The 15,869-nt window shown below is 38.5% G+C and overlaps 1 protein-coding gene across 3 annotated transcripts in view; it reads right to left on the reverse strand.

The window, feature by feature from the left end:
- Nucleotides 1-1,003: 1,003 nt before the first annotated feature.
- The window catches only part of PTBP1 (polypyrimidine tract binding protein 1), a 41,092-nt gene continuing 26,226 nt past the window's right edge, over nucleotides 1,004-15,869 (reverse strand). For 2 of the 3 annotated variants that reach the window (XM_034437652.3, XM_034437653.3), the window contains 7 exons: nucleotides 14,929-15,006; nucleotides 13,225-13,373; nucleotides 9,641-9,674; nucleotides 9,082-9,174; nucleotides 6,778-6,994; nucleotides 5,407-5,484; nucleotides 1,004-4,376 (listed from right to left, as the gene is read on the reverse strand). In XM_034437652.3, coding sequence (XP_034293543.1) covers nucleotides 4,244-4,376; nucleotides 5,407-5,484; nucleotides 6,778-6,994; nucleotides 9,082-9,174; nucleotides 9,641-9,674; nucleotides 13,225-13,373; nucleotides 14,929-15,006 — 782 coding nt within the window. In that variant the 3' untranslated portion in view covers nucleotides 1,004-4,243. The remainder of the gene's footprint in view (nucleotides 4,377-5,406; nucleotides 5,485-6,777; nucleotides 6,995-9,081; nucleotides 9,175-9,640; nucleotides 9,675-13,224; nucleotides 13,374-14,928; nucleotides 15,007-15,869) is intronic. The other variant, XM_087894301.1, reaches the window with a different exon arrangement.

Consider the following 15,869-nt stretch of genomic DNA (forward strand, 5'->3'; position numbering starts at 1 on the left):
GGCAGATTATTAAAATTTAATCTTATTCTGTTCAGACTAGAATGAGAAATGAGGCTCAGTCTGAAGGAGTTTGAAAGATTTATACCAGGCAGCAGCAGTAAATGCAATGGGATTGTTCCCCACCCCCAACTCTTCTAGAAATGTCGTTCTTTTTCTCTGTTGTTGTGCTAGGCAACTGGTCAATTTTCCCACTAAGACCCAGACTGCCTTCCTATCTGGGCAGGCTTGTGTCAAATTCCGCACACATATTCAGAAGCCAAGACATGTGTAGACAAAATTCCACCTTAAGAATACACAGAGGAAGCTGCATTTTTAATAGGATGATGTCATTTCATAAATCAAGTTAGAGTGTAAGAAATTCAGTGAGGAGATTTGGGTCTAAAAGAGCTCATGCAGGCAGTCCTTGACTAACCATAATTGACCCTGCAATTTCAGATGTTAAGTTATGATGGTCATAAAATTGGTTACCACAGGACAGAACCTGATTTTATGATCCTATTTTGCCAAGTGGAAGTAAACACCAGCTTCCGAACCAGAAAGCCATACTGCAGCCACATGATGTGGGGCATCGCAAACAGCTATAAATGCAGGCTGGTTGCCAAGCACCCAAAATGCAGTCATGTGACGGGTTTGTGTTGGAACACAGAAACTGGGCAGTAAGTACCTTTCAGGAGGTCCTAAGTGACAGGTTGTAAGTTGAGGACTACCGGTACACATCATCATTGGAAGGGACATAATATAGCTTGCTACAGGTCGCAAAACCATATTTGTTAGAGAGGCTTAGTTCAAATCATCTTATTGGCATTTTTTTGCCATATTCCAAAGGAGGATCTACGTGTTAAGAGTACAGATCCCTACATCACTAGATGTAGACAATGCATACCATATGGGAGAAAAAAGATTGCATAAAATGGGAGGCAGCTAGAGTCACATTACAGGAGGAAGGGGTGTTAAGCCAAAACAAAAATAGCACAATAATATAGGTAGGAAAAAAACAGAAGCAAAGAATACAGAAGACATTTATTGAAAGCCAAAATAAAAAGTAGTACAGATAGGCCATTGACTGCTTTCTACAATCCAAACAAGCAAATAGCTAAACACTACAGAAAAGGGTACTACGTTTTGTTATAAAATACTTTTAATTTCAATTTTTTTTTTGCATTACATTTTTTAAGCCAGGCAATCAAATTTGTGGTGTGTTTGGTAGCCCTCCCATCCCAACCCCAATACTGAACCTTTAATAGTTGGTTATCAAAATATACAATACATTTGTTTTGCTGTAAAAACTCGAGTTCTGCCATCCCCTCATGTCTTACAACAGGTATAAAAAATTATAAATATTTACACCTTTTTTTCTCATTACTCACATTTACATGCAAAAAAAAAAAAAAAACACAGGATCAGGGGGGAAAAAAGATGAAGCCCCTCTTCCCAATTAACTACAATAAGATTTGTGTGCTTCTTGGAAAAACACACAAAGAAAAATCTTAATGTCTTGCCGACTGATTCAAGTGATCGAAGAGGTCAGCAAGGAGCCTGCGTTCTGAGGACAAGAGAGGCTTATGGAACACTTAGAAAGTTAAAGTTCAGACAATTCTAACCAAGGTTCTGCTAGGATCTAGTGTTACTTCTGAGTGCCACTGGTGGCTGAATCATTGTGAAGGCCTAAATCCGAAAGGATCTTTAGCACTTGTCCCTTTAATTTTTAATATTGTTCTGGTGAATGTCAAAAAGTATTAGCTGTGAGCTTGCAGCCACTGGGAAATTATTTTCTGTCCCCCCCCGCCCCCCCTTCTAATGCCCCTCATCCTTGTTCTGGGCATTTAGAATGGAGTTAGATACACAGGAAAGACTCTATTCCTCCACTGCCTGCAAGGCTCTCTAAATCCTCCAAGAATGGCTACTGCCAATCTTGCCTGCCGGCCCAGTACTGCAGAGGGAAATAGAGGCTTTTACTGTCCATTCCCAACAACTGATTTGAAACTATGGCTTAATTGGGGCAAGTTGGCCAAGAACACATTCAACTTTTTACACAGACATAATATTCTCCAACAGCACTGCATAAAGACATCTTAGTGGCAAACTTCTTGCTCTGGGCCAGCCTCTGGCTATCTCTATCTGTGGCTGCAGAGGTTTGGAATGGAGCTGCCCTGTGCATGTGGTCAGACACCCCTCCAAGTTCTGCCATGCTACCCTTTACCCCAAAGTTAGCACCCTCTTATTGTGTGAATCAATATTTGTGATGAGAAACTCTAATAGGGGAATTGTTTAGCAGATAGTGTTATTCTAACTTTCTGAGATGGTACTGTTTGGCCAAAAGAGGACAGTTGTTAAATAGCTCAAATCTGTATTATATGCTGGCAATCCAAGCAGAACCTTACTCAAAATATCACACATTCCTCCAGCATAGTTCGGTTCCCCATAATTTTGGGGAGGATTTTTTTTTTTTTTTAAAGTTAAGACTTTCCCAAAAGCAATGACAAAAGCACATCAACAGCTCATGTGAAACAGCAGGGAACACAGTGACTTGAGACAACATCACATACATTGAAAAAAAATAACTTTGGTCCACAATTTGAGTAAGTAACCCTGATATTAAGTATAAGATTCTGGTTTATCTTTAAAAATCTTACATGAGTTGGAACGCAATGTAAGGCAACACTGGAATACAAAGAAGGTAGATCAGCATGGAAAAGTTGGAGGCCACTAAGGATGGCATTTTAGGTGCTACTCTGAAAAAGATGTTAAGTTTATATTCTTTAAATAAAAGCATGGTTATTAAACTAAAATGACCCTTTAAACGTGGATCTCTTTTTTCAAAACGAGTGGCGGTCGCTACTTTAAATATTGTTCAAAGTATAACATTAATTTTCAGCCATGAAATCACCTTGATAAACTAAATTCCTGCACTAGTTTTCCAGCTTACAAACAAAAATACAAGAGTACAGGATACAAGGGTAATAGAAAAGCAAGTCAGATATATTCATACCATCTTATCTATAAAAGAAAATATACTATTGCCTTTTTATATATGAATTAATTAGAATATTTGGTCAACTGGAAAGTATTGCTAGGCAAAAACAGATCGTATGTAAAAAAAATTATAATAAAAGGAATTAAAACAAGAAGTTGAAGCTATTACTATGAGAGGTCTTGCTGTAAGGGGTGAATCTAGGAGTGGGGTTTAAACGGCATCTTAATCCTTTAAGAGCCCAAAATATATTAATCTCAAACTCAAGTTCATGGAGTTTGATACTCCAAACAGATCTGTTCTTGGATTTCAATTTATGAAGTCTGGGACTACTTGTATCAAACAGAACTTTGAAACTTATTGCAGACAATGAAATGTTGACGAGCAGGATAAGGAAACTTCCCTCTTCCTCCATCCCCCCATCAATCTGAGCTTCAATAGACTAGAAATGAAGGATTTATTTTTAATCAGCCTTCACCATGAGAAACATTGTGGGCATGGAAATTAACACAATCTGCAAGTTAAAGACATTTTAGGCAGAAATGTCTAGATTGCTTAACTGAGAAAGGTATCTGTCTTGTCTCCTCCTCTGTGGAAGACAGTAACCTTCAACTTCCCAGTTATCTACTGTTCCTTCTACCTCAGGTAAAAAAAATTTCTAAGGCACCAGAGGATAATCAATGAAAGGCTGAGGAAAAAGGCATCCCTCTCCCCTTCCCAAGGCATCTGTGTTTGGGGAATAATAAAAAAAGATGCTAAAGCTAACTGCACAGTTTGGGGGTCTCTTCCAGAGCTCATGGATAAAGGCATCACTGTGAAGTTGATAAGCTGTTTGGGGGAGGGGAGGGACTCTTTTGTTTTAAGTATGGGAGAAAAGGTAAAAGACTCCCAGAGAGGCTTCCAAAAAAGAATGTAAACGTTTAAGCTTCTGATTTTTTTTTCCTGGTCAAAGATTGTTATCTCATTCTCTGCAAGAAAGATTATAGCAATGTGAATTAAGATTTACTCATTGTTTTGTTTTGTTTTTTTTTTAAAAAAACAGTAAACTGTTTTCTTCCTTAAAAAAATAAAATCTGTTTAAGGTCACTTCAGTTGCATTCTCTCTCTCTCTTATAAAGTGGCTTCTTTTTGTTTCTGGAATGATGGAAGTTGTCCCACCCCATGCTGGTGGTCCAGCCGTTGAAAAAAAAATGCAAGGCTGAGCCTATTAAGAAGAGTGGTGATTTGTTTTTTTCAGTCAGGTCCATCTTGCTGCATGCTTTCCCAAAGCACTTAAATTGTGGATTTTGAAAAGGAGACACGCAAGTGGTGGTTCTCACCAAGGTCGTGGTTATGGAGGTCGATGAGTGACTGAATGGCTTCTTCCACGGTTCCCATCTGGATGAGAGCCATCTTGCGGTCTCTCCTGCCAAAAACAACTTCGGTCAGAGGAACAAGCAAATGTGTCCTAGACAAAATTAAGTTCATTTCAAACATTAGAGTCTAGCATCAGCCAACTGTCATGGATAGTAATCCCTTACATTCCGATGCGAGGTGATTTCATGGAGAATTTTTTATGAAAAAATAAGCTAACACTTATTTTCAAGGGCTTTAGAGAAATGCTAAATGTCGGATACAAAATCCAACAGATAATCCTCGACCTATGGCCATAATTGGGATTGGAATTTCTGTTGTAACTCCTTGCAGTCATAAGTCGAGTCAGACCTGATTTTGTGACAATTTTTACAGCAGTCATTTAAGGAAATCACTATGGTCATTAAGCAAGTACAATGGGCTTCCCCAATGGGCTTTTTTTTAAACTGAAAATTTGCCAAATTGTTGCGAATTGCAATCACGTGACTGCAGGATGCTGCAACTGGTTATAAATGTGAGCCAACTGCCAAGTGCCCAAATTGCAATTACATGACCATAGGTGAGACCAAAGCGGTTGTAACTTAGAACCAATGTTAAACAGTTGTAAGTTGAGGACTACCTGTACTAATTTATATAGAACCAGTCATTCTTGAATTGTTTGACCTAATTACTCCCTTTCTCAGCCTTGAATATTATTCCGACCAAAAAAGATAAAAAGGCTGCGATTTTGGGGAAGGGAGGGAGAAAGGGGGGGGGGACTCTGTTGTTTGGCACAAACATTTTGGTGGTGGCAGCAGCCCCAAACTGAGTCTTCGGAGAGGGGCGGCATACAAATTGAATTAATAAATAATAATAAACTGTATCCTCAACTCACAAATGAGCAATTATTCACAGGATATACCCAAAGTGCCCCCAGTTTAAGAAAGACTGCTCCACCTATTGCCTATAGAAAGCTAGACGTTCCCACGTAGCAAACAGAAACCTTCAGAGGAACAGGCAATCCTCAAGCATGAAGCAGAAAAGCATTCAAGGAAACCACTGACTGTCCTCCTCCCTTCTCCAGGGAAACTAAGGCCACTTACTGGAAGAATTTGAAGCCTTTCACCATCCCACCGTTGCTTGAGAAGAGCAGCTTGAGATCGTCTTCTATTATTGAAGGCCTGGAGCAGGAGGAACAATTGGGCACAAATTGAACAATGGGAGACTGGGATTTCAGATTCTCTCCCCCCCACCCAATGTGGAATCCTTGCTTCATTTCTGCAAACATCAACAAGTATCATTCCAACATCATTTATTTCTAATCACAATTCTATGATTTATAGAATCATCAGTCATTAACAGAAAAAGGTATCCAATTAATTTTCCCACTCTGATATAGACCAATGATATCGGCAAGCTACATACAAACAAGGCAATTTACCAGTTATCATGACCAAGGAGGAGGTATCTTCCACCTTCCGGTCATATGCCAACTGCTCCAAGGCAAATTCAGAGTGCGATCACCTGGATGTGGTGACCCTGTTCCAAGTGGGACAAGCTCACAGGCATCATGGAGGCCATTAATTTCTGAGCTATCCTGAACTTTGTCACATTGCATTTTTTTTGTAAAGTTTTTTTTTTACTTTTTAAACACACAAACACACATATAATACATCTTTTCTGAACAGAATATTGGCCCGGTCTTAAATTTGTACAAATTTTTGTTCTTCTTTAACACAATTTTATATGTTCCATTTTTATCATAGCATTTATTCTCTCTAATTTTAAAAAACCAAGTACTACCCTTCAGTCACATTGCATTTGAGGTACATGACAAACTCACATAATAAGGATACCCAAAAATAAAAAATACAGGGCTACTTGTTACTTAAGGTATTTAGGTACTATACTAAGCCTGTTTTAATTAAGGAATCTCATTTCCCCTAAATGATCTGTGTGAAGGCTACAGCACTGGGCAAAGCTAGAATACGAAGTATTAACGGCCCATTTCTTCTCTCCTTGTCTCTGAAGCTGACACCTTTCTCTCAAACAGCAAACTATTATAGAAAGATTAGATAATCCTTGCTAGGGGACTGAACTGATTACTTATACATTGCATCTGAAACTGTTGCTCTTGCCCCAAATACAGGGCCTCAGGGATCTGATCTTATCAGCCACCACTGCGTGAGCACAAAATCTCATCTGAGATTCAGTATATCTGAGATCAATGGAAGAGTAGACAAGGGAGAGCTGAATAAATGGAGAACATGTAGGATCTTCTCTGCTGATAGAAATCCACGTATCAAGTTGATATGCTTGAAGCCCTAAAAAAAACGTATTATATGATAAAAGTCATGACATAACTGTGAGTATTGTTGGTATGAGTTGCTCTTAGACCTGAAAACAAACAAGCAAATTAACCGAACTACTGTTACCTTAGGACAGTACTTCTTGAACACAAGAAGACTACTTACGGAATATTGGAGAGGTGAAGAGTGGCAGAAGGGGGAAAGATGTTTTGAAAGTTCTTGGAACCCGGTTTCTTAAAGCGATGAAGAGGGGAGTTGCCATAATCCTTGGTCAGCCCTTGGTCTTCCTGTCCTTCACGGGGCAACTGCACTGTCTGATGTTTTGACAGAGTTATGCGGATGGGCTTCCCGTGAAGCTTTTGACCATTGAGATGGCTCATGGCTGCCAAAAATGGAGAAAAAGGAGAATAACCTATAGTAGTTTGGCTTCCAGTGCAGATTCAAATGCATTATTTAATGGACTTGTACAAAAGTCTCCACCACCAGGTACAAAAGTTCCACTTTCAATACAGCATAGCACTTAATTTGTCAAGAAATAAAACTCTGCTGACTTAAACCTCATTGCATAAGACCTTGGTTCAGACAGTGCCAAAATCCCTTAGCTGTGCTATTCTCATAGGACAGTCAAAGGGTTCTTGAAAGTCATACATAGACACAAAACTTGAGGAATGGGTTTAATAAGAAAATACAAGTTGTCCTTAACTTACAACCATTCACTGAACATCCAAAATTACAGCGGTGCTTATGATTTTTGCAGCTTCCCTAGTCACATGATTAAAATTCAGCTCTTGGCAACTGGCCATGTATTTATATCAGCTGCAATGGCCCAGGGTCATGTGACTGCTGTTTGTGATCTTCCTGGCCAGCTTCTGGCAGGCAAAGTCAATGGGGAAGCCAGATTTGCTTAATAACTGCACAATTCACTTAACAACTACAGTGATTTGCTTAACAACTGTGGCAAAAAAGTCAATTGAATGTGACTCATTTAACAACCACTTTGCTTAGTAACAGAAATTCTAGTCCCAATTGTGGTTATAAGTTAAAGACTACTGTATTCTGTCCACTATAAATGCCCCTTGGAGAAAGAAATTATTTTTAAAAAAATAGCAATAAGGAATGCCATCTTCCCTTTCTGTGGCTTTCACCATATGATTTGGGATCCTTCTGCCCCTCTTTTTTTCTCTTAAAAATCTTTTTTTAAAATATATATTTAGGCAGTAACCTTAAGAATGATTAAGCCATCCTGAGAGCCTATAGTTGAAGAGGAGAAGAATAAAAATGCTTTAGGTAATGAAAAAATTCTAAGTGGTATTCTCTCAAGGATAAGCAATAAGGTTCATTGTTGAATTCAGAGCTAAGTCTATTTTTCTGCCATCAAGACAAGAGGATAAATTGGTACGGATGGAACATAGCTTACGTAGTACACTGCTCTAGGCTAAAAGGATGACATTTTTCGCATGTCGTTATTTGCAGTGTTAACCTGATTCTTGGGGTGGAATAATCAATAGGATTAGATTCCTAGCTGAAAAACCTGTTCATGGAAGAATGAAGAGAATCGGTTCCTACATTTCCATCACTCAACTGAAAGATGTGAGTTTCAAAATGTATGTTAACAAATCTAATTTCTGATCTGGACAGGTAACAGCTTACATAATGCTCTGCAATTCTTAAGACGAAAAAATATATGTTACAGCTATGTATTGCCACAAGGCTTAATGATATAAAAGGCACAGAAAAACCCTGAAAAGCTTCAAAAGGGAAACCTTTCAGGATTATGTGATGCTTTTTATGATTTATGTGCAAGACTGTTGCCAGTCAGATAATGTCAGTACACTAGATTTAATAGAAATTAATTTTCTGTGCTATTACTGTATTTCTTCACTGAGGTGTTATCGCTAATGTTTAAGAAGGTCCAAAGTAAAACACATCCTTTGGACCCAGCTCAGTCAAAGCCTTGCTGTTGCCAGTGGGAACCATGACAGCTTTGCAAGACAAAGAAAAGGCATGACATTTTACAGATGCACCTGACAAACAGGGTGGAGGATGGGAATGTAAGACCAAAGCACTTTCTCACTTTGGTCCTGAATACCTGCACCTCCTTAAATATGCCTGATGCACAAGACTATTTCAACCTCAAAAAACATATGCATGCCAAAACATAGAAAGACTGCAGAATTATTTTGGTCAACTAAGAAAAAAATACCCCACTAACCATAATGCATTAAAGAAAAATATGCATACAAGTGTATCCTCTCTGGGAAAAGTACTTCTTAACTTCTTTAAACATTAAGGTTGATTAAGGAAACACAACATTTAGTTGGAGAAGCATAAAGATTTCTATGTATTATATATAAAATGTATGATAATCTGCTTTTAATAAAATGAGTTTCAGCAAAAACAAAAAACCCACAAAACAATAGATCCACTTTATTCACCACAGGAAAAAATAATTAAAAAGTGTATATTTACCCAGTTGAGATTGATTGCCATCTGCCATTTGAACCAAGGCATTCTCCTTTTTATTGAACAAAATCTTCACTCTTTGTACATCACCATATACCCCTTAGGGAAGTCAGGTCAGAAAAAAAAAAAAAAAAAAGCAAGTATTCAGAAAGAAACTTTACTTATCTCAAATTCATCCAAGACCCATTCAAACCCCAGACTGTTTTCACTTCACTTAAAAGTTGCTTTATTCTGCTGAGGATAAATCTGATCAGCAACAGAAAACTGGAGCAATTCTTTGGAGTACTGTATTTATAAGCATACTGGGGAGCACCCAACGAAATGCCAACTGCCGACAGCAGAGCTGAGATGAACCATTTCACATGCTATCTGTTCCTAAACTGCCCAACTGACATGCAAAGCAATCAAAACCATGCACAACAGGTAAAATGAAACTAAACCAGCACAAATTTCATAACTGGAGCATTCAACTAACGGCAAACCCTCCCTCAACCACACTTGCTTTCCCCAAAGTAAAATCTCAAAATGAAAAAAGGTAATAAAAAAAGTGTGAATGATAACATACCGAAAAGAATAAAGAGGCATTGGGGTGTAACTCTCTTTAGAGAACAGCAGAGCAAGGCAGCGGAGGGACAGGGAAGAGGTAAGGAATCGGAGGGGAGAGTGAAGGTTGCGCAAATCGTCGACAACGAAGGAAAGGTAGAGTCCCCGCAGGAAATGGCGAAATTGGTTGATGGATGATGAAGTTTTCAAGATGGTTAATATTGAAGGGCAAGTTGGTTTCCGAAGAGCAGGAAGGTTTTTTTTTTTTTGAGGGGGGCATTTTTATATATATGTATATATATTTGTTTCAAGCAACAACAGGAAGCAGAAGTACCGTGCAGTCAGTTGGCAAAGAAATTCCGGATCAGGGAGAAGGGGAGGAAAAAAAATATTGAGGGATGGGGTGGAGAGAAAAGAAAAAAAGTAGCAAAAAACAGGTCAGTAAATACATAAAAGAAATATGTCGTGTTCCATCAGTAAAGATTTATAGATTTCTAAAACATACAACACTTTCAACAGAAAAAAAAAACTAGTTAATAGGTTTTTTTTAACCTAGTGGAACACAACAATAAAAGAAGAGCACTTTACTTAAGTAAGATATAACTAAGAAGGAGAGGCAGTATTGCAACAGAGTGACTAAAGGGCATGATGGCAAGGTTCAGGACAGTGCCAAGAAACAGAGGCAGAGGCCCATTTAAAGCTCCGAAGAAAAACCTGCCAAGGACTCCCATCAGCTTTCTAAAGCAGAAGTGTTTACTTAGTTCTACCTTTAAACAACCCTGGAGAGGTTTTCAAGCAACGGGTGAAAGGGTTCTCTCTTCAATCTCAAGTTTTAAGCTTCTCTCCAAAATCTGGTGGGAACTGATTATTGTGAGAAATGTTAAGGCCCCAAGGAGTCATTGGTTTTAAATCTTTATCTTTCTCTTAAGATAATTATCATCTGCTGAAAGTTAAAACAATCTGGCTTTAAATTCAGACTAATCTGGCATCAAATTTATACCAAACTGAAGAAAAATCCAGCTTTAACCTGGGCGAGGGCTGGATTCTTCTTTCCCCACCAGATATTTAGGGTAAAGCTCCAGCTATGACAACGTTGCTGCCGAACTAAATCTAGCCCAATTTCTCCTTGTAGATTCTTCTACCTGAGAAATAGTGTCTCAAGAACACCCTATATTCATAATAAAGTAAATGGGTGGCACAAAGGTGCCTTGAGTGGTCTTTCTAAAACCCAAAGTGTGAAGCAGCATTGTGCACGCTGCATTTGAGATATACAACCTTGATACCCTAAAATGTCGATATACCAACTGACAGGCACACTTTGGTAGCACTTTAGCTTGAGACTGCAGGCAACATTTATAAATCAAGAGTGATCAATAAAAAACCCGACAAAAGTCTGAGAATCCATACTAGTCTACATCTCCTCGGCCACAATAGTTTGCCAGTCTCCTGTCTCTTATATATAGTTTCCAAAACTGGCGAAAGGGGGGGGGGAGGAGAGGGAGAGTATGAGTCCCTCTGGAGAATACTGCCTCTCAACTGTATGCACAGATTAAGTTTCTATAACACTGATTATACAAGCAATGAAAAATAAAAAGTTGAAGTCGTTAGTTCAGCTTCACTAGAGATATTTGTAGCTTCTAGCCCAAAAAAGAAGCTGGATGAATGGGTAAAATAAAACACACAAAGAGGCATGAAATCAGTTGCTCAGCAATACTCACTTAGGCATATCTACTGAGTAAAATAGCCTCAGAATTTTGGTTGTACCATTTCTCAAAGATATACTAACTAAAAAGCGCTACAGAGTATTTTTCATGCAGATCTGAGGTCAGAGGTGCTAAATCTAAGATGCAAAAAGAGATCCAATCAATTTCATAGTAACTTGTATTTTTGGTATGCTCAACCAGTATTCAGCTCTTTAGAATTCAGTTCCAGACATTTATTTTCCCTCTATTTTCAGAAGCACCTGCTTCAGCTATCCTTTTCTAATTTTAAAGAATTTACCTACTCATTTTCTGATCTCTACAAAAGATATTTTTATTAAAACTGTAGAGATATCTGATTGCTAGGACAATATAGGATAGAATATGCTTCCACTCTGTCACAATTTGAGTTAAATCCATAACAAGTTTATTAGGAATTTCCTCCTATTATGTTACTGAACATGAGAAAGGATTGAACAATAGTGTGCCTGATGCTACAGTCTTCACTTAAGTTCATTAATTGCTTACTCACTTCAGGAGACTCTGTAGCCATCAATCAGGTGCTTGAATGCTTAATTTTTATTTTGGAAAGAGGGTAAGAAAATGCTCAGGGAGAATTTAAACATTTTATTACTGCATCCTCCTTTTACTACAATTATCCAAGCCCCCTCTAGGATCTCAAATTAGGGCATTTGCTCTGTAACTGATCATCCATGCCAAATTTTTCCTACTGAAAAAGAGAGATCTGCTGTCAGAATTCTAGCAATTCATAGGATTCCAGAGGGTCCTGGAATGAACTGAGTATTGCTGGCAAAATCTCATGTCCTGAAAAGAATAGTTATAGTGGATAGGTAAAAATAACAAAATGGTTAATTTCCTATTAATTTTCCAATTGATAATTCTTTCATCCATCCCTCTGCAGTAGAGCTCCTTACATAATTAATGTAAGCAGAAATTTAACTTTTAAGCATAGCTTTAAGCACTGGGGTTCAAGCAATAAGCTCACCGCAGAGGCAAAACTGAATGTAATTTCTACTTCTTCAGTAACCCACTTCAAAGTCCAAGTGGATCTATTGAATTACATCCTTTGTGCAGAAGATCGTTTAACATGCCTTCAAGGTCCATTTTAAGGCAGCCAAATGTTTCAATCAAAAAGGGGAGAAAGTTAAATGGAACTGAAAATGTAAAATTATTTAAGAAGTTAAAGAACAGAATAAGGCACACAATTTTAAAGAATTTTGGTAAAGGAAAATGTATCAATGCACGTCAAAGAAAATACATACTTGGCAAAAGATAAAATGAAGCTAAGCTGGCAGGGGAGGCAAAGATCAAGGCACCCATAAAGAGGACAGAATGAACACTGTCACTCCAACTGCAGGGTTTGAAAGTTACAACATGCCAAGGGGAGGACTACAGGGTTTTTGCTGTGGTGAGGAAGACCCAAGTAGAGACAAAACCAATAGGGTAAAAAGTACAGTGGAAAATTTCGCAATGAAATGGTCTTAAAATTTTGCTTTGGGGAGTGAGAGCAGGCCAGCAAACACTTTGGCTCACATCAAGGGAGGAGCAACGATGTTAAGCCTTCCACCCACAGCCCATCAACTATCCAAACGCAGATGAGTGTGCCTACAGCTATTCTGGATGAGAACTTCTAAGGCATACAACTGCCACCATGGTTGAGGGCAAGGTAGCGTAGTCCATGCCCCTTATTTGCTTTTGAATCAGCTGCTGGACTTTGATTTTAGATACTCCATTTCGGGGAGGAAAAAAAATTCAGCATTTGAAGCTTCAGCACAAGATTTTGGGGGGAAGGAATAGTTGAGAGAGAAGCAAGATCAGAAATTGGAAGGAAACAAAAAATAAATGAGATAAGTTGGATAGAAAAGATTACAAGGCTTCCACTAACCTCTGGGTTCAAATTGCTAACCAGCAGAACAGAGTTCCCTGCCCCGGTAAGGCCGGGAATACCAAGCCGTCCTGCGGCAGCTGCGGCTGCTGCGGCTGATGGGATAGCCAAAGGAGCAAGTGCTCCATGTACATTTGGAACTGAGAGGCCTGAAAAAATTAAAAAGTATTAACCAGTAGAGTCCATAGCACATTCCCTGCTATGGCTTGCAGTGGAAATAAGGACCTTTGACCAACATGTTTCTTAAAAGAAGTACTTTAGTGTACATTTTCTTTCATTCAGGGACCCAGAAACCAGATACGCTTGAACATTAATGGGCTGAAGCATCTCCAGTTCTGGCATTGCTCAGGACTCTGCTCTCAGCTTCCTTCAGAGGGAATAAGCCTTGTGGGGCTGCATTTGGCTCTCCTTGGGTGATGTGAGAATCAGACAACTGCTTTTAAACAAGTTCTGCAAAATTTCATAGGCTTATTTAAGCAAAGTCACTGGGGGGGAGGGGAAGCAGGAAGGGAGATGACACACAAAGCAGTGCATTTGTACGTTTTTTTCACCAAGGCATGCTGGAAGTGCCTCATTCTTTTTTATCATGCAGGTATTAAAACCATAATTATGTACATTCCAGTCACTGACAAATGACATCATCCCAATACAAGCATCTAAACACGCGCTTATTCCATTGTATCAAAAGCACATAATCCTGAAGGGCACATAAAAGTCATTTACCTCCTTTGTCCATTAGAACAGGGATTATTGTGTGGGAATATGAATAGTTCTGCCTTATTTGTTTTTTATAGGACCAATGGGAGGAAAAGTATGAATATCTTGCAAGGATTATCAGTGTGTGCTTCAAATAATTTATTTATTTAGTTATTTAGTTCAATTTATATGCCGCCTTTCTCCAGAGACTCAGGGCGGCTATATTCCCTTCCAAGAACTACATCCAGCAAAATTTAACAATAAAAAAATCCATCAAAAGTTATTAACAGAAATTTTACACTTGAGACATTAAAATTATTAGAATTTCTACACTGGCTCGAGGTTGACTCAGCCTTCCATCCTTCCGAGGTGGGTAAAATGAGGACTCAGATTGTTGGGGGCAATATGCTGACTTTGTAAACTGCTTAGAGGGCTGTAAAGCACTGTGAAGCGGTATATAAATCTAATTGCTATTGCAAATCTCAAATCTAAGACTTTTCAGCCTCTTCCCTTCCTATCAACTATAAAATCAACATACCCATGTGCTTTCCTCAAGGTAAAATACATTTTTTTCAGATAGACTGAGATGTTGCCACAGCCTAGCTATCTAAGCAAACTCTTTTTAATTAATGTATTGCCTTTATGGTGTCCATACTGTAAATCAACCTGAATGTTTTTATCTTACTAGGACAAAATGTTCCAAGCAAATGTTGAAACAAAAATGATATATAATGCACATTCTCATTAGGATCTAAGCCACTACATGTAAGAAGACTTTGGGCACATTGAAAACCCACTACTGGAACTAAGGACATATGTTAGTACAATTTCTATGGTGACAAGGATCATCACAGAATATAGGAACCTTATGAACCTGTGGTCATATATTTCTCAAATGGTGCTGATTACTATTCCCAATCTTCTACTAGCATTAGGAGTCCAAAATAAGAGGGAGGAGGAAGGGCAATGGTACAACAAAACCGTGAGCAATGTTTAAAGAAACAGTACCTGCAGCTTGAGGAATTGCAAAAGCAGGAGGGAAGCCAGCTCCTGTATAAGGAGAGGCTGAAATGATCCCTGGAGCACCTACAAAATAGAAAAGATTGGTTAGTTCATTAGACATGACCAACTCCAGTTATCTGTACTAGGGTACATTTTAACCAAGGTATCTCACTGCATCTCTCTCTCTCTGCCTCTCACAATCCCTATTTTGAAAAACATACAAGTCTCACTCCCCTGAACTAACATCCTAGGAGCTGTGGTGGCACAGTGGTTAGAATGCAGTATTGCAGGCTAATTCAACTCACTGCCAGGAGTTCGATCCTCACCCACTCAGCCTTCCATCCTTCAGAGGTCGGTAAAATGAGGACCTAGATTGTTGGGGGCAATTATGCTGACTCTATAAAACTGCTTAGAGAGGGTTGTAAAGCGCTATGAAGTGGTATATAAGTCTAAGTGCTATTGCTATCCTCATCTGGATCAATATTTCAGACTTGTCCCTTCACAAAAAGGTGTGGGCAGATAAAGTTTAATAAACTGTCATTGCCAGCAGGACAACTGGTTTCCAATATTTGTTAATTGACAAGATGGTAACTTCTCTGCACTGCATAAGATTTACAAATTTTCTTAGAGGCAACTGAACTAATTTAACTGTTTTAATTGTTCAAACTGTTCATAGTTTCCTTTTGGATTGGGTATTCTGATAACCGTTCGTGTAAATTATAAATAAAGCTTAATTACCTTTTTCTTCACAGGTATTTGTAAAACTAGAAATGCTAGAATTTCTGTGGGGAATGCCTGGAAAGCTGTATTATAAACAGGTACATTTGACAAGTAAATTTGCTTCATAAGGAGAGAAAAATTAGAAATCTCTGTATCTTTTTTAGAGCAAAATAGAATGCTTGGAACAACTTTTGAATTTTAAATCTGCAAAGTAAATTTCCATGATA

Source organism: Pantherophis guttatus, chromosome 1 (assembly GCF_059756535.1).
Source record: "Pantherophis guttatus breed Tessera chromosome 1, ASM5975653v1, whole genome shotgun sequence".
Lineage (NCBI taxonomy): Eukaryota > Metazoa > Chordata > Lepidosauria > Squamata > Colubridae > Pantherophis > Pantherophis guttatus.